Genomic DNA, 13,600 nt, shown 5'->3' with positions numbered 1-13,600 from the left:
GTGTTAAATTATTGAGATGTTTGGTCAGATAAATTATTTATTTTAAATCAAATTAATTCAATGTGCATACGATATAAATCTTTATGGGATTTTCAATTCGTTCTTTTTGAATTAATTGAAATCAAGATTGGTGAATTAATTATATATTGGAATTTGGTAATTGAAATCAATTTGCCGATTCGTGGAAACACGAATGAGTAGATGCATAGGCCTGAATTTGCCCTCGGAGTCCGTGCGCTGTGTTTGTTTGTTATTGTAGTATGTAAGTCATTATTATTCATTATTCTTTAATTGAATTTATTGAATCATATATACTAACTATATTATTTGTAAATATGAATTATTTGCAAGTGGAATCAATCTAAACTCATTCATTTCATGAAAATCAATTCTGCTAACATATATTATATCCCAATATATTAATAATATTTCTAAAACTGCACGAAAAAAATAAATGAATATTTACTTATGAGACGGATAAAATATATATTTAAAATAACAAATAAACTTGCTCAAGTGGTTGGAGTCAAAATTATTAGTTTTATTTTTTGAAATATCAAATTAAAATTATACATTTCGTAATTTTAATTTATATTTTTTTATTTTGATTTTAGTTCCGTTTCAAAAATCACCGATTATATTTGACAATGTTAGTTTATGTTTATCCACTTTTAATTATTTTATTTTAATTTTTAATTAATAAAAATTGTAATTTTAATGTGATTTTATTTATAAATATATATACATATATTTAATAAAAATTCATATAAATAATAATAACAATTAAATAGATTGTTATAAAATAAAAATTAATTACGTTAAATATATATAATATAATAAATCCGATCAAAAAAATAATATAAAAATATAAATTTAAAATTATTATTATTATTATTAAAATAAAATAAAAATAAAAATAATAATAAATTTATTTTTTGAGACCTAATGTACTTTAATATTTTTATTAAATATTTGAAATTTCTTTATATATATACAAGTGTACTGCATATATTTGAAATTATATAAATTTATAAAACAATATTTAATTAACAAATTTATAAACTCTAATGAAATATAAGGAAATTAATAAATAATTTAATTAAATCTATCAAAATCTATATAAATCAATAAACAAAACCAATTAAACTTTGAATAAATTCTATAGAAATCCAAACAATTTCGTTTAAATCCTAATTGAATACATCATTTAGATGTAATCAGTTGTCTTATGAAATTGTGTCGACTACATTAATTTTCCATCTATGCTCATTTTCAATTTGGAGACTATTGATCAGTTTAGCATGTCAATTTTACTCTGCTTGTATTTCAAGTAAGTCTTAAATCACTCTAGCTAGGTGAAATTTTTATTTATTTAATTTTTTATTTTTTTTTTCAAAACATTTGATGCTGCCATGTTTTGGAATTTTCTCCATTGAATTTTTATTTATGGTTTCTCCGATGTTGTAGCAACAGATTGCCAGAAAGCAGCAAACTGTGTTACATGGTCTGTAACATCACCCTCCGCAGGTCCTGCAGTCATATGACGAGGCAGAATAACAACTTGGAATTTTTGTGTTTGTTATAAGGATTTTCAAGTATTTTTAATCTTTATTAAATATTATTTTTTTAAAAACTTAAATCAAATATATATTTTTTATTTTTTTTAATATACTAAAAATTAATTTTAAATTCAAAAATTTGATATTAATACCTATTAATATCCATAGTATAATTATTCACGTTTAAAATTTTACAATTCTAATTTAAATAAAAAAACGAATCCACAAACAAACACACCCTCGTTGTACAACATCAATCTTTGCCCTATTATAATTACTAGACCTAGCCAGTATTCGATAAGCAAATCAGCTGGGGACGTTGCCTGATAATCTCGTTGTGGCAGCTCGGTGGCGCGGGGAGGAGCAATGGCTTCCCTCGTACGAAGCGCGATGAAATCCCTCCGAGAAAAGGGTATCGGAGGGTTCTTCCGCGATCTCAGAGAGGAAGGATATCTGTTAGTCTTTATCTTCTTATCTTCTTCGTCACTCTCATTTTTTTCAAATCCGGATCTTAAAATCTTGAAATATAACGGTTTGAAGTGTTTATTATATGGAAAGGGGTATCGATGGATTGTTGCCAATGATATTCGCTTCTCTGTATTCTGTTTATTTGAGTTGAAAGGATTTTCGTTTAACTGTATTTAGGTTTTAGGGTTCGTAGTCAGCGATGGTAATTCAGTCATAGTGGTGATTACGAAACGTGGTTTTCAGTTTTATCCAATTATTTATATTTTGATGAAACGCTTTTTAACTTTTTTGCCATTTTGTTCGTTATTGAGGTTTTCTATTTATTTATTTTTTTTCCATTTCTTCTTCCTCCACAAGCAGGACAGCTCTACTGGATGGAAATCTCATGTAAGTAGAACTCTGCCAAGCTATCTTGATGGACCTTTATTAGATAGCGAAATATATATATATATATATATATATATATATATAGACTGGGCTCTTTTTGTGCTGGGCGATACTGGCTTTTGTAGTAGGGATAGTAAGCAGTTTGCTCCAATTACAGTGTTCAAATAGTTAAATCGATCCTGCGTAATTGAAATATTTTACCTGCCCCACTTCGTCTTATGTGTATATATTTTTTTGATTGTGTACCAATTATGTATATTTGTTTTAGGTTTTGTTCTTTTATTGATGTTCCAACTGCTATTGAATGAAACCCACCCCATATTATAATTAATCAAGGCAAACAAAGATACACAACATAGGTGCGAGACTTGTGGGTGTTGACAAATTCGGCAACAAGTACTTCGAGAAATTAGGGGACACTCAATATGGTCAGTGGTGCTTTTCATATTTCTGGATAGGCTTCATGAATCATTTCTGTCGTGCCTCATTTCTTATATGTTTGAGATCCGTTAAATTGCTTGGATGATATCACCATTCAATGTTTAAAACCTTGTTCATAGTTCTTCTTCAGTGCTAAACTACTGAGTACATACTGTATACACCTTTGGTCCTTAAAAGCTCAGCTGCCGGGCAATCTTTGAGTGGGTTCCTGCCCCCTGTGCATTACGATCTTGAGAATTTCCCATCAAAGTCCATGCCCGAGCATTTTGATGCTATGAACTTAGGGGTGCATAATGCCGCTCATTTTGTTACTCAATTGTAGGGCGACACAGGTGGGTGGAATATGCTTCAAAGAACCGCTACAATGCTTCTCAGGTTCCACCAGAGTGGCATGGTTGGCTGCATTTTATAACTGACCATACAGGGGACGAGGTAGGCTAAAACCTTGTGGACTGGGTTTATGTCGGTAATTGTGCTATTAGTAATGGTCTAACTGTGCATTTGATATGGTGCAGCTGCTGTTGTTGAAGCCAAAGAGGTATGGGGTTGAACACAGAGAGAACTTTTCTGGAGAGGGAGATGAATATGTATATCACTCAAAAGGACATACCCTTAATCCTGGGCAAAGAGACTGGACAAGATATGAAACCTGGCAGCCCAAGAAGGCCTGACTGCACTGCAGCTGGAAAATAGCTCTCTCTTTCCCCTTTTTTTTTTTTTTTTTTTCCGTTGTTAGTTATATGAATAAATCTGATGGACCCTGTCTGTTTCTGAAGCCCCGTGATTCAATCAATGTGTGGGGTTTCTGTTTTTTGTTTAATTATCTTTGATGGAGCTGTATGGGATATCCCCCAATATTATTTGTCGTCATGTTGTTTTTCATAAGTGCCACCGGCTTGTTGAAGGTAATAATGAAGAAATGGGCTTCGGGTAGTGGTTTATGAAGTAGGATATGTTTGTTGTTGTTGATGAGATGGGATGGGATGGGATGGGAGGAGAGGCAATGTTGTCTCAGGATAGGATAGGGAGGGATGTGTGTGTTGAAATGGAAATATGAACCTAATAGGGGCTAGTGTCTGTACTGGATTGAGTTTAGTTGAGAACTTAACTTGTTAGGAGTATAGGATTAAGATTGGAGGAGGAGGAGGAGGAGGAGGTAGTTGTTGTATGTATGTATATATGTATGAGGGGTGTGGGGATGTCCGATTCAGCGAAGGAGCATCTGAATAGTTGATAGTTAGCTGGCTAGATGAATGTATGTATGTATGTATAAGATTGTATAGGATAAGTGGGTGTTATTCGTTGAAATGAAAATGAAAAATCAAAGTGGTAGATGGATAGATCACCAATTAGCAATATGTATGTATGCATGTAATTGAAGTGGGTTGGGTGATTGGTCATTGAAGTCGAGTGTGACATGCAGCAGCAAGCAATCCAGGGAATGTCAATGTCCATATGCTGCTGCTGTTGGTATTTATCACCATCTATCCATCTGTTTTTCTTTCTTTTTTTACCTGTTCTTGGTTTCCTCCTCTCCTCTCCGCAACCACCAATCATCGCCTAGCCTACGCTGGCTGTCGTGGACTCGTCTCGTCCTAGAGCCAGTCTATGCCCTGCCCTGTCACCCCATCCAACCCAACCGTCAGACAGTAGGCAGGCAGGCATCTCTTCGTATCCATCCATCCATCCATTGCCGGCGGGCGACTTGTTCCTCCCTAACCTAAAACTCTAACACCGCAGGGGGCCGCGCTGTATTTCTGTTCTATTGTATTCGTTTCCATTCAATTCAGACGCAGGCTCAGCACGGGGTTTCTTCTACCACAAGCATCCATCCATCCTTCCTTGTTCGCTTCGCTTTCTATCCAATCCAATCCATGTCTTCTCACGCTCCGCCCAATCCCCAGGTTTCTTCTTCGCCTTGCTCTTTTCTCCCCTTCATCTCATTTTCTCTCTTTTTATTCAACGCTGTTTTCCTATTACATTTAGAATGGAACTTCTTCTTCTTCTTCTTCTTCTGTCCAGAGTGATGCTTTGGAAGAGGCGCAGGCACTTCTTAATGATCGCACTCCTCCCGACTCTGAGGAATATTCCCTCGCTGCAGCTATTCTTCCGTGAGTCCTTTCTTTCTACCGCCTTTCACTTGCTTCTCTGCTTGCCTTGGGTGCTACTTATTACTTTATCCAACCACCGTGGATTACTTTTGTTCCTTGAGGGTTTGGTTCTGTACGCCCTTACGGCCTTACCTTTATACTGTCCGACAGTGCGTTGAGCTTTGCTGTATATCGGGTCTCATCAAGTATGCAAAGCTTCTTTTAATTCTCGTCCTGATTTAGCTGTCTAGTCAATCTCACTAACTTCCTTAAACCGGGAATAAGGATGCATTCTTCTCTTGTAATTTGTGCCGTGTTATGTATAGTACTAATATAGTGTCTCTCAACTGTTCAACAACCAGCCATCATATATGAATTCTGACAACTGGGTCCATGCATGATATCAGGTTTTTGTTCCCTGCTCTCGGTGGACTGCTATATGGATACGATATTGGAGCCACATCTTCCGCCACTATTTCCATTCAGGTAAAGATTACACCATGCACAGTCTGTCATTTTTCAATAGATGAGTGGGGATTGGATTCGTCGGTAGTATGTAATCCCGTGGCATTCTTCTTCCACAACTGCTCCGTCCATAATAGTATTCTAGTGAAGTTTTCTAGTGAAGTTTGTTGGAGATCCAATACTTTTTGTCAAGTTTGAAATATGGCTTTATTTTCTTTCTTTCTTCCTTTCTTTCTTCTTCTCATTCTTAATCTTTGCTTTTTTCTCTAAAACAAGTAACCATTTTTTACATTAATTCTATGTCTGGATGAACATTAGATTCTTATAACCATCCAACACGTATCATAGAAGTGAATGGATTATGCTGATGTGCCCAAAAATCACCACAAAGGTGGTTACATGGTTTCATAGAATGCCTTATTCTTGTTTCATGCTTTGATGCAATTCAGTTTTTATTTAACATGCCATTAGTTACTTTTGGAATGACTTATGCACTTAGTTGATGTTCTGTTATTGGAACTATAGAGACACTATCCAATTTGATGGATATTTAAGCTGATTAAACCGGTGCCCACAAGTTTTCTGGAGTACATAGAATTCAAGTGATCTAATTTCGTGCCGTCTCAATTGTAGCTGAGGACAAAAAATGGAGGCTAAATTAAATTTCATTTGTATTATTGAAAATGTTTGTTACAATCATTTTGTGTTCATACTGGAATCTTGCTATGCAATTGATCTTTGTTTCCTTCTTTTGCAGTCAGCTGCAACAAGTGGGATTACTTGGTATAATCTGTCTCCCGTGGATGTTGGTCTTATCGTAAGCAAGTTGTTTATTTCTGTTTACTGTAATTTATTAAAATGTTTCAGATTCAGATTCCTGTTCCCCGCATCTGTATCAAGAAGATAAATACTTTACATTTTGCTTCTAAATCCGCAGACCAGTGGCTCATTATATGGTGCATTGATTGGTTCACTTTTGGCATTTAATGTTGCAGACTTTTTGGGTAAGTTTAATATCTAAATGCAGACTTGGTTACAACTTACAGTTTGGTCATCTTATAATCTTGTGCTTTCTTTTTTCTTTTTTTGCTTGACACTGCAGGAAGGAGGAGGGAATTGATCTTTTCATCTTCAATGTATCTCATTGGAGCTCTAGTAACAGCCGTGGCACCAAATTTTGTGATCTTGGTGATAGGACGTTTTGTCTTTGGTATAGGAATTGGATTGGTAAGAATTCACTTTAATTTTATTGTAACCACATGTTTGCTGTCAGTTTATTATTATTATTATTATTATTATTTGGACATTATCTGCTTATGGATTTGTGCAAGCACTAGTTGTGTTTGAGAACAATTGTGTTTTCTTTCACAGGCCATGCATGCTGCTCCTATGTACATTGCAGAAACAGCTCCAAGTCGTATACGAGGGCAGCTAATTTCACTTAAAGAATTTTTTATAGTTCTTGGAATGCTAGTAAGTATGCCATTACATATAACGAAAAAATAAAAAAGCCCACTCATTTTTCTCTGCAAGCCCATCTATCCATTTTAAGATGGTATTAATGACACAAGTATTGCATTTACCATAGACTAATTGACACACTCACTCATAAATACAACTCAAATGCTAAAGCGTGAGATGTTCCCTTGTAGCTTGGATATATAGTGGGTAGCCTTTTGGTGGAGGTAGTAGCGGGTTGGCGGTATATGTATGGAGTTAGTTCTCCTCTATCCCTCATAATGGGAATTGGGATGTGGTGGCTTCCTCCATCCCCTAGATGGATTCTTCTTAGAGCCATACAGGGGAAGGGTGAGATGCTGGTTTTGAGGGAGGCTGCCATATCTAGCTTATGTAGACTAAGAGGTGAAGCTATTGGTGATTCAGCTTCTCAGAAAGTGGATGAGATTATGTCTGAGCTCTCTTATTTGCAAGAGGAGGAAGAAGCATCAATAACAGAGTTGTTCCAGGGTAAATGCTTGAAAGCACTTACAATTGGTGGTGGCCTTGTCCTATTTCAACAGGTATTTTTCTTTGTTGTCTCGCCCTAAAGTTCCATTGTGTGAAAAAATGATTATAACCTCCAACCCAACTTACTTTGTTTTGTAGATTACCGGGCAACCAAGTGTATTATACTATGCTGCAACTATTTTTCAGGTATATTTCTGAATCATTGAGAAGGTCAAATTATGCCTGTATTTAAAATGCCATGGGTTTTCCTTATTCTATTCTAAGTATTCTACAAATATAGAGTGCAGGATTTTCTGCAGCATCGGATGCAACTAAGGTCTCAATTCTGCTTGGTTTCTTGAAGGTGAGGTGGTGGAGTCATTCTCATTTTTCTTTTCTTTTCTTTAGCTTCTTTCTCCCGTGGATAACATTCTTATAGTTCGATGTTCCTTTCTTTCCACTTGGCCTCGCCATGTTTACCTGTTGCATCCAATGTGGGCAAGCATTGCATTCAAATTCTCACAGTTGACCCATATCCAGTCCTGTCATACTTCATTCTTAATCTTTAGATGGAAGAATTTACGTGTGTTGCTTGTTTCATGTGTTGTCTTCTACACTACCCATATAGATCTGTGCCTGTTATCTTTGACAGTTGCAGTTAATGCAGCTTTAACATACTCCCTGTCTTTGTTGATGTAGCTGGTCATGACAGGGGTTGCTGTTCTGGTGGTGGATAGACTAGGGAGGAGGCCTCTCCTGCTTGGTGGTGTCTCTGGAATTGTAAGTCCCAGCTTGTTAATGTGGCTGTTCATATATTGTGTGTGTGTATGAAGTGAAGTTTGTAATAGGCTATAGTTGCACTTGGATCATATGGGCAGGTATTATCACTGTTTCTCTTGGGGTCTTACTACACATACCTGGATAATATACCGGCTGTGGCAGTTGTTTCTTTGCTTGTGTATGTTGGATGCTACCAGGTATGTGTGTGATAATGACATTAATGATGATGGTGATACTGAATAATAGCGTTGAGTTCAGTTCAGTCAGCAGCGAGCAGCAGATGTGCTTTCTGGCAAAAGGAATTTATTTGGAATATGACACAAGTGGCGGGTGTGTGTGGGTGCAGCTATCATTCGGGCCCATAGGATGGTTGATGATATCGGAGGTGTTCCCACTGCGGGTGAGAGGGCGGGGACTGAGCGTGGCAGTGCTGGTGAACTTTGGGGCAAATGCTTTGGTGACATTTGCCTTCTCTCCACTCGAGGTATGTATGTATATATGCATGCATGTGCGTGTACTAAACAAAAACTGCGAGATGAATTATAATTGGGGTTGTGGGTGGTGCAGGAGGTGGTGGGGGCTGGAGCGGTGTTCTTCGTGTTTGGGGGCATCGCAGTGGCGTCCCTCGTCTTCATCTTCTGCGTTGTCCCAGAGACCAAGGGGCTTAGTTTGGAGGAAATTGAGGCAAAACTCCTCTAGGGGTTAGGAGTTAGGCTTTAGTAGTAGTAGATGCTGAAATGCAGCAGTTGCAGCAGCAGCAGTATATACTCACTATATAATAATTGAATGAAGGAATAAGTTTGCGGGAGCGTTGTTGGGAGTATGGAAAGGAGCCGAGCCGAGCCGAGCAAAATGGATGGACGGATGGAGCCTGGAGGGCATTGCTTTTGCTCTCTTGCTTTGGAATAAATTCAAACATGGGGTCGGCTCGTCTCTTGTTATTGTGGAATTTTATTAATATTTAATGATATCAGCTACTCTCTCAAGTTCTTTTTATTGATATATATATATATATATATACACTGCTGATATATCATAATTTAGTAGGGTGCTGAGTACATAAAATTTAATTATTTTTAATTAATATAATTATATATAATTAATTTACAAGTATTTGGCATGATGCTGAGAATTTTTCACCTGATCTTTGATCATATATATTTATAATTAGAAAATTATAAAATAATTGTATAATTTTTTGTTAAATAAAATATTTAAAAAATTTTCAAAAGATAAAAAAAGAGTGAAACATAATTAATAATCTTGGAAGCAACGATTTTTATTCCCATTTATTTTTATATATATAACGCGTATGTCGGGAGCCACAATTGCTATATCATCTCAAGAGGAGGAGGCAGATTGTATTAGGGTTTTGAGCCTGGCATGGCGAAATTCAACGTCGTACAGAAGCGGCGCCGAGCCGCCGTCGCTGATCGCAAGAGGATGGTACACGGCGACCCCATCACCGGCAAGCTGCACCAGAAGCCCCAACCGCACTCCGTCTCCGGCAAGCGTCAACAGAAGCTGCTCAAGAAATGGCGCCGGGTTTGTATTGTCTACGCGCAGCGCATCATATGTGGCGATTTACTACTACTTGGCTTAAACTCTCCCTCTCTCTCAAAAACAGGAACAAAAAGAGGCCGTGGAGAAGGGCTTAATTACGATGGAGGATGTGGAGATGGCGGCTGCTGCTGATGGTATGCTCTATGCTGCCTGCCGATACTTTGCAGATTTGATTATCTTTTAATTGAAGTAGAGCAATTTATATAAATCAAGTTTGGTGATGATTCAAATAATACGTAATTAGGTGGAAATCCAGTAGTTTTGTGATGGATATTGATTGATGCTGAAGGAAGTATGCAATGGGTGCTTGTTTTCGACTTTGCTCAGAAACATCTTATGAGTGGGTTTTGGTTTGATGGGGGGACATTCATTCATTCATTATTTTGGTTTCAGAGGCGCAAGATGCCAGTAAGGCCCCTGGGTGTGCCCCAGCTGCAGTTAATAAGTTCCCAATGGGGAAGAAGAGTACGAGGACGAGACTTGGAGTCAAACAATTGAAGAAGAAAGGTGATTGCTGCTGCTTCCCCTCTTAGTTATTTGATTGAACTGCTGCTGCAGCATCTAACTCTGCTTCTTGCATCGCAATACTGACTGATGATGATGATGATCTAAATTGTTAAATAACAGGCAAGGGCAAGAAAACAACCCGAGAACCCACTGGAGGAGGAGATGCAATGGTGGAGTGAGAGTGATGGGTGGATGGATGGATGAGATTTTGGGAATGCTGTTTTCCTTTTGTTTTCACCTAGTTTAGTTTAGTTCTCACTTGTCAGAGAGAGTTGCTTGTTGTATGAGTCCCCTTCCCCTTCCCCTTCCCCTTCCGGCCAACACAGCTCTGAGATGATGGATCATATGTGAAAAGTGAGAAAGTAACAACAAGATTCTAATAGCATAAACACTACTACTACTACTTCTACTTTTTTGTTTTTTGCTCGAACCAACCAAGCATCATATTTGTTTGGTGAAGGGAGGGGGGATGGCATGGATGCAAAGCTCAATTCAGTGGTGAGTTAAATTGATAAAAGTATGCATGAACGGGGTGTTACAGAATTCTGTAAAAGCTTGTGAGGCATCCTGCATCACGAATGAATGAATAAATAAATGATGGTGTTTTTGTACTCTCACCAAATCACAAGTGGTATAAAAATCCAATCCAATCCACCAAATGAAGTGCCGTTGGGTCGGGTGGGCTTGAGTTGAGGTTGAGGTTGAGGGCTCCTCCTATTGTAAATGCCAGCTTTATCACAGAACCAGAATTATAATAAAAGGCCCTCTCTCCCTCTCTCTCTCATTAGGAATTGGCAGCCCCCGTTTCTTCCCCCTTTCTATTCTCTTCCATTTTTCAATCCTCCAGCCCTATTATTACTCTCCGATCCGATCCGATCCGATTCGATGGCGGCGGCATTCCGGGCAAGAGCTGGATTAACAATTGTCACCCACCTCGTTAAATCCCTACCCCGCTCCTCCAATTCTCGATGCTTAAGCGGCATCGTCGCCCCAGAAGTCGTTTCTTCTCATACCGCCAAATGGATGCAGGTATTTACTTAAACTCAGCTTTGGAATTTTCTATTCTGTAATTGTTCATCACACTCCTCTGCTTCTTATAACCATAAAATACGATACTTAACACTATTCTTTATTTTTGTTTGTATTTTGATTGCTGAATTTTCGTGTGCCCGTCAAGCTTATTAGGCTAACGGTTACAGAAGAATTTATGCTTTAAAAGATGACGTTTTTGTGCTTCCATTGAGTACTGATTCCGAGACATAAACCAAACGCCTAGATATTGATGCTCGGGGGCATGTAACTTAAACCGTGTAACGACGGCAGTATCATGCGAATGTTTGTGATTCAAGTTTTCTGGCAGCAGAACTGGAACATTGGCTTCTAATTTCTTGTTCCAAATCTAGCTCTACCGTTGATAACCACAGTGATTTGAAAACTAGCTCTACCTGTTTCTCATTTGGTAGTTTGAAAACAGAATTAGAATCATTATTCTAGCGAAGCTTGTGTAGGATCATGGAACAACTGATATAGGTGTTGAGGGTGGCATCTTACATGATATTCCAACAAGTGTTTAAATAAATGAACTACCAATTGGTGGCGCCTGCATATTTACAATTTTAATGAAACCTGTTAAAACAACTTTTATTTTTTAGAGGATTCTGTCATGCCTGCTTATGTACCACAGGAAGATATAATTTCAGATGCCTTGTTCATACCAATTCTGCGTTTGGGTTTCAGTATGGCTTAAGATTTGTCTAATTCATTTATTTACTCCATCTGATCTTGCATGGTGATTATTGTCTGCTATATTGTTGTTGTTGTTTTTTGTCAGAGAATTTCTATAACCTGTCTGGGGTAAATAACCCTCAAAAAAACTTTTCATAAGAATTTGTTGTGTTCTTTTTAAGTAGAGGAGGGAAACTTTCTCTTCATTTGAATGACTGCCATGTGTTATTTACTCTATAAGGAACTATACTTGTATTATCTGGTCCTGTATAAAATATTTGAAGAACCTCCAATATTATGTGCCTTGTTATCATATTAATCTTCAAATTTTTATCGTTCCAAATTTTATAAATTGTTCAATTATTGTGGAAATGAGACCTAGGCCTTGTTTACATAACACTTTTAGAATTTTGACACTATTCAATTTTTTAAAACATCACATTAAATACATTTTTTCTTTTATAAAATATCATATCAAATGTTATTTTCTTTACCATTCTCAAATTTTGTTTTTCTTTTATAAAATATCATATCAAATGTTATTTTCTTTACCATTCTCAAAATTTTGAAAACTCCAAAACTACCAAAAGTCTGTTGTCTAAACGAAGCTCTTGTCTTAGCATCTTCCCTTCTTACTGATTGAATCTATGTAAAATTTTTAAATAAATGTGTCAAGGGTTGTGATGTATCTGTCTTCCATGACTAGTGTTTTATAATATTGAGCTCCATGTCCCTTTGAAGAAGTTAAGGCCTTTTTTTTTCTTGAATTGTGTAGGATACTGGTAAAAAATCTCCTATGGAGTTAATCAATGAGGTCCCACCTATCAAAGTGGAAGGGCGGATTGTTGCTTGCGAAGGAGGTTAGTATGAATTAGGATTCATAGTTGAAATTTGTGTGAATCTGGCTCAGCCTTGTTAGTTTGCATGGTCTTACTTATCAGCACATTGCATGGTGGGTGAGTGGAACATGTGTGCATGTTTGTGATTAAGATAATTGTGTCTTGGAATCAGATGATGATCCAGCTCTTGGGCATCCAATAGAGTTCATATGCCTGGACAAGGAAGAGCCAGCAGTGTGCAAGTATTGCGGGCTACGGTATTTGCAAGATCATCACCACCAGCATTAGATTAGGAGAGGATGGTGATGCAGTGAGCAGATAGTGCAAGCAAAATTTGGGTCAAACAATGGGGAATGAGATTGTGTGTGCGTGTGCACGTCTGCTGCCCTGCCCTCCCTACCCTAAAATACAAATGATAAGAATAATAAATATTCTGAACACCTCAAATTGGTTGATATCTCTCTTAGGGAGTCTAACAACCTCTCCTGGAATCCATCCAGTTTCTATGCCATTCCTTGTCCCCGTCCTGTCCTCTCTTCTCCTCTCACAGTAGATGGGTGAGGAGGACATGTTCTTGTTTGTTTTACTTGCTGTATTGTCGTTTCTACCATCATCACCATCTTTGTTATTGTTATTATGATTATGAATAATGAGAATTTAAGAGACAGCAGAGCAGCGGCGTAATTAATTATTCCTTTTCCTATTCCTATGGCAAGCCTGTCTGTAGTTTCAACTGGAGGAAGCTCCCATCTCTCTGTTGTGATAAGGTCAGTCCACAGGGAAGATGGACTAATTAGGTTAACTTAGTTAATTGCTCTATCCTGCCAGG

The 13,600-nt window shown here is 37.3% G+C and overlaps 4 protein-coding genes across 6 annotated transcripts; all 4 read left to right on the top strand.

Annotated features, from left to right (window-relative positions):
* The first annotated feature begins 1,798 nt into the window (after window positions 1-1,798).
* LOC127256236 (probable NADH dehydrogenase [ubiquinone] 1 alpha subcomplex subunit 12) lies at window positions 1,799-3,740 on the top strand. 3 transcript variants are annotated; one of them, XM_051282128.1, is made up of 5 exons: window positions 1,799-2,014; window positions 2,385-2,414; window positions 2,751-2,842; window positions 3,178-3,287; window positions 3,371-3,740. In XM_051282128.1, exons 1-5 carry the CDS (start codon window positions 1,926-1,928, stop codon window positions 3,524-3,526), a joined length of 477 nt encoding a protein of 158 aa, XP_051138085.1. In that variant the 5' UTR covers window positions 1,799-1,925; the 3' UTR covers window positions 3,527-3,740. The 3 variants fall into 3 exon arrangements, with proteins under 3 accessions (XP_051138085.1, XP_051138087.1, XP_051138086.1); XM_051282129.1 differs by having other exon boundaries at window positions 1,805-2,014; window positions 2,388-2,414; XM_051282130.1 differs by lacking the exon at window positions 2,385-2,414.
* A 547-nt stretch (window positions 3,741-4,287) lies between these two features.
* LOC127256235 (D-xylose-proton symporter-like 2) lies at window positions 4,288-9,157 on the top strand. The gene is made up of 14 exons (XM_051282127.1): window positions 4,288-4,759; window positions 4,878-4,966; window positions 5,353-5,431; window positions 6,168-6,227; window positions 6,348-6,414; window positions 6,513-6,637; window positions 6,782-6,883; window positions 7,063-7,431; window positions 7,517-7,564; window positions 7,659-7,721; window positions 8,057-8,137; window positions 8,236-8,334; window positions 8,484-8,621; window positions 8,705-9,157. Exons 1-14 carry the CDS (start codon window positions 4,730-4,732, stop codon window positions 8,834-8,836), a joined length of 1,482 nt encoding a protein of 493 aa, XP_051138084.1. The 5' UTR covers window positions 4,288-4,729; the 3' UTR covers window positions 8,837-9,157.
* A 302-nt stretch (window positions 9,158-9,459) lies between these two features.
* On the top strand, window positions 9,460-10,610 carry LOC127256221 (uncharacterized). Its single transcript, XM_051282110.1, has 4 exons — window positions 9,460-9,682; window positions 9,765-9,834; window positions 10,094-10,207; window positions 10,328-10,610. Exons 1-4 carry the CDS (start codon window positions 9,521-9,523, stop codon window positions 10,384-10,386), a joined length of 405 nt encoding a protein of 134 aa, XP_051138067.1. The 5' UTR covers window positions 9,460-9,520; the 3' UTR covers window positions 10,387-10,610.
* A 331-nt stretch (window positions 10,611-10,941) lies between these two features.
* On the top strand, window positions 10,942-13,438 carry LOC127256220 (NADH dehydrogenase [ubiquinone] iron-sulfur protein 6, mitochondrial). The gene is made up of 3 exons (XM_051282109.1): window positions 10,942-11,236; window positions 12,708-12,792; window positions 12,944-13,438. The coding sequence occupies exons 1-3, from the start codon at window positions 11,093-11,095 to the stop codon at window positions 13,057-13,059; spliced, it is 345 nt and encodes a 114-aa protein (XP_051138066.1). The 5' UTR covers window positions 10,942-11,092; the 3' UTR covers window positions 13,060-13,438.
* Window positions 13,439-13,600: the final 162 nt, after the last annotated feature.

Source organism: Andrographis paniculata, unplaced genomic scaffold (genome assembly GCF_009805555.1).
Source record: "Andrographis paniculata isolate CXL003 unplaced genomic scaffold, ASM980555v1 Contig55END, whole genome shotgun sequence".
In the NCBI taxonomy this organism is placed as follows: Eukaryota; Viridiplantae; Streptophyta; class Magnoliopsida; order Lamiales; family Acanthaceae; genus Andrographis; species Andrographis paniculata.
The sequence above is the reverse complement of the archived record's forward strand: the minus strand, read 5'-3'. Positions and strand labels throughout refer to the sequence as shown.

Coding starts and splice junctions, on each gene's coding strand:
- LOC127256220 (XM_051282109.1), top strand. CDS start 11,093: ATGGCGGCGGCATTCCGGGCAAGAGCTGGATTAACAATTGTCACCCAC. Junction 11,237..12,707: donor ATACCGCCAAATGGATGCAG/GTATTTACTTAA, acceptor TGAATTGTGTAG/GATACTGGTAAAAAATCTCC. Junction 12,793..12,943: donor GATTGTTGCTTGCGAAGGAG/GTTAGTATGAAT, acceptor TCTTGGAATCAG/ATGATGATCCAGCTCTTGGG.
- LOC127256236 (XM_051282128.1), top strand. CDS start 1,926: ATGGCTTCCCTCGTACGAAGCGCGATGAAATCCCTCCGAGAAAAGGGT. Junction 2,843..3,177: donor ATTAGGGGACACTCAATATG/GTCAGTGGTGCT, acceptor ACTCAATTGTAG/GGCGACACAGGTGGGTGGAA. Junction 3,288..3,370: donor CTGACCATACAGGGGACGAG/GTAGGCTAAAAC, acceptor GATATGGTGCAG/CTGCTGTTGTTGAAGCCAAA.
- LOC127256221 (XM_051282110.1), top strand. CDS start 9,521: ATGGCGAAATTCAACGTCGTACAGAAGCGGCGCCGAGCCGCCGTCGCT. Junction 9,835..10,093: donor GATGGCGGCTGCTGCTGATG/GTATGCTCTATG, acceptor TTTTGGTTTCAG/AGGCGCAAGATGCCAGTAAG. Junction 10,208..10,327: donor CAAACAATTGAAGAAGAAAG/GTGATTGCTGCT, acceptor GTTAAATAACAG/GCAAGGGCAAGAAAACAACC.
- LOC127256235 (XM_051282127.1), top strand. CDS start 4,730: ATGTCTTCTCACGCTCCGCCCAATCCCCAG. Junction 4,967..5,352: donor CTCGCTGCAGCTATTCTTCC/GTGAGTCCTTTC, acceptor GCATGATATCAG/GTTTTTGTTCCCTGCTCTCG. Junction 8,622..8,704: donor TTGCCTTCTCTCCACTCGAG/GTATGTATGTAT, acceptor TGGGTGGTGCAG/GAGGTGGTGGGGGCTGGAGC.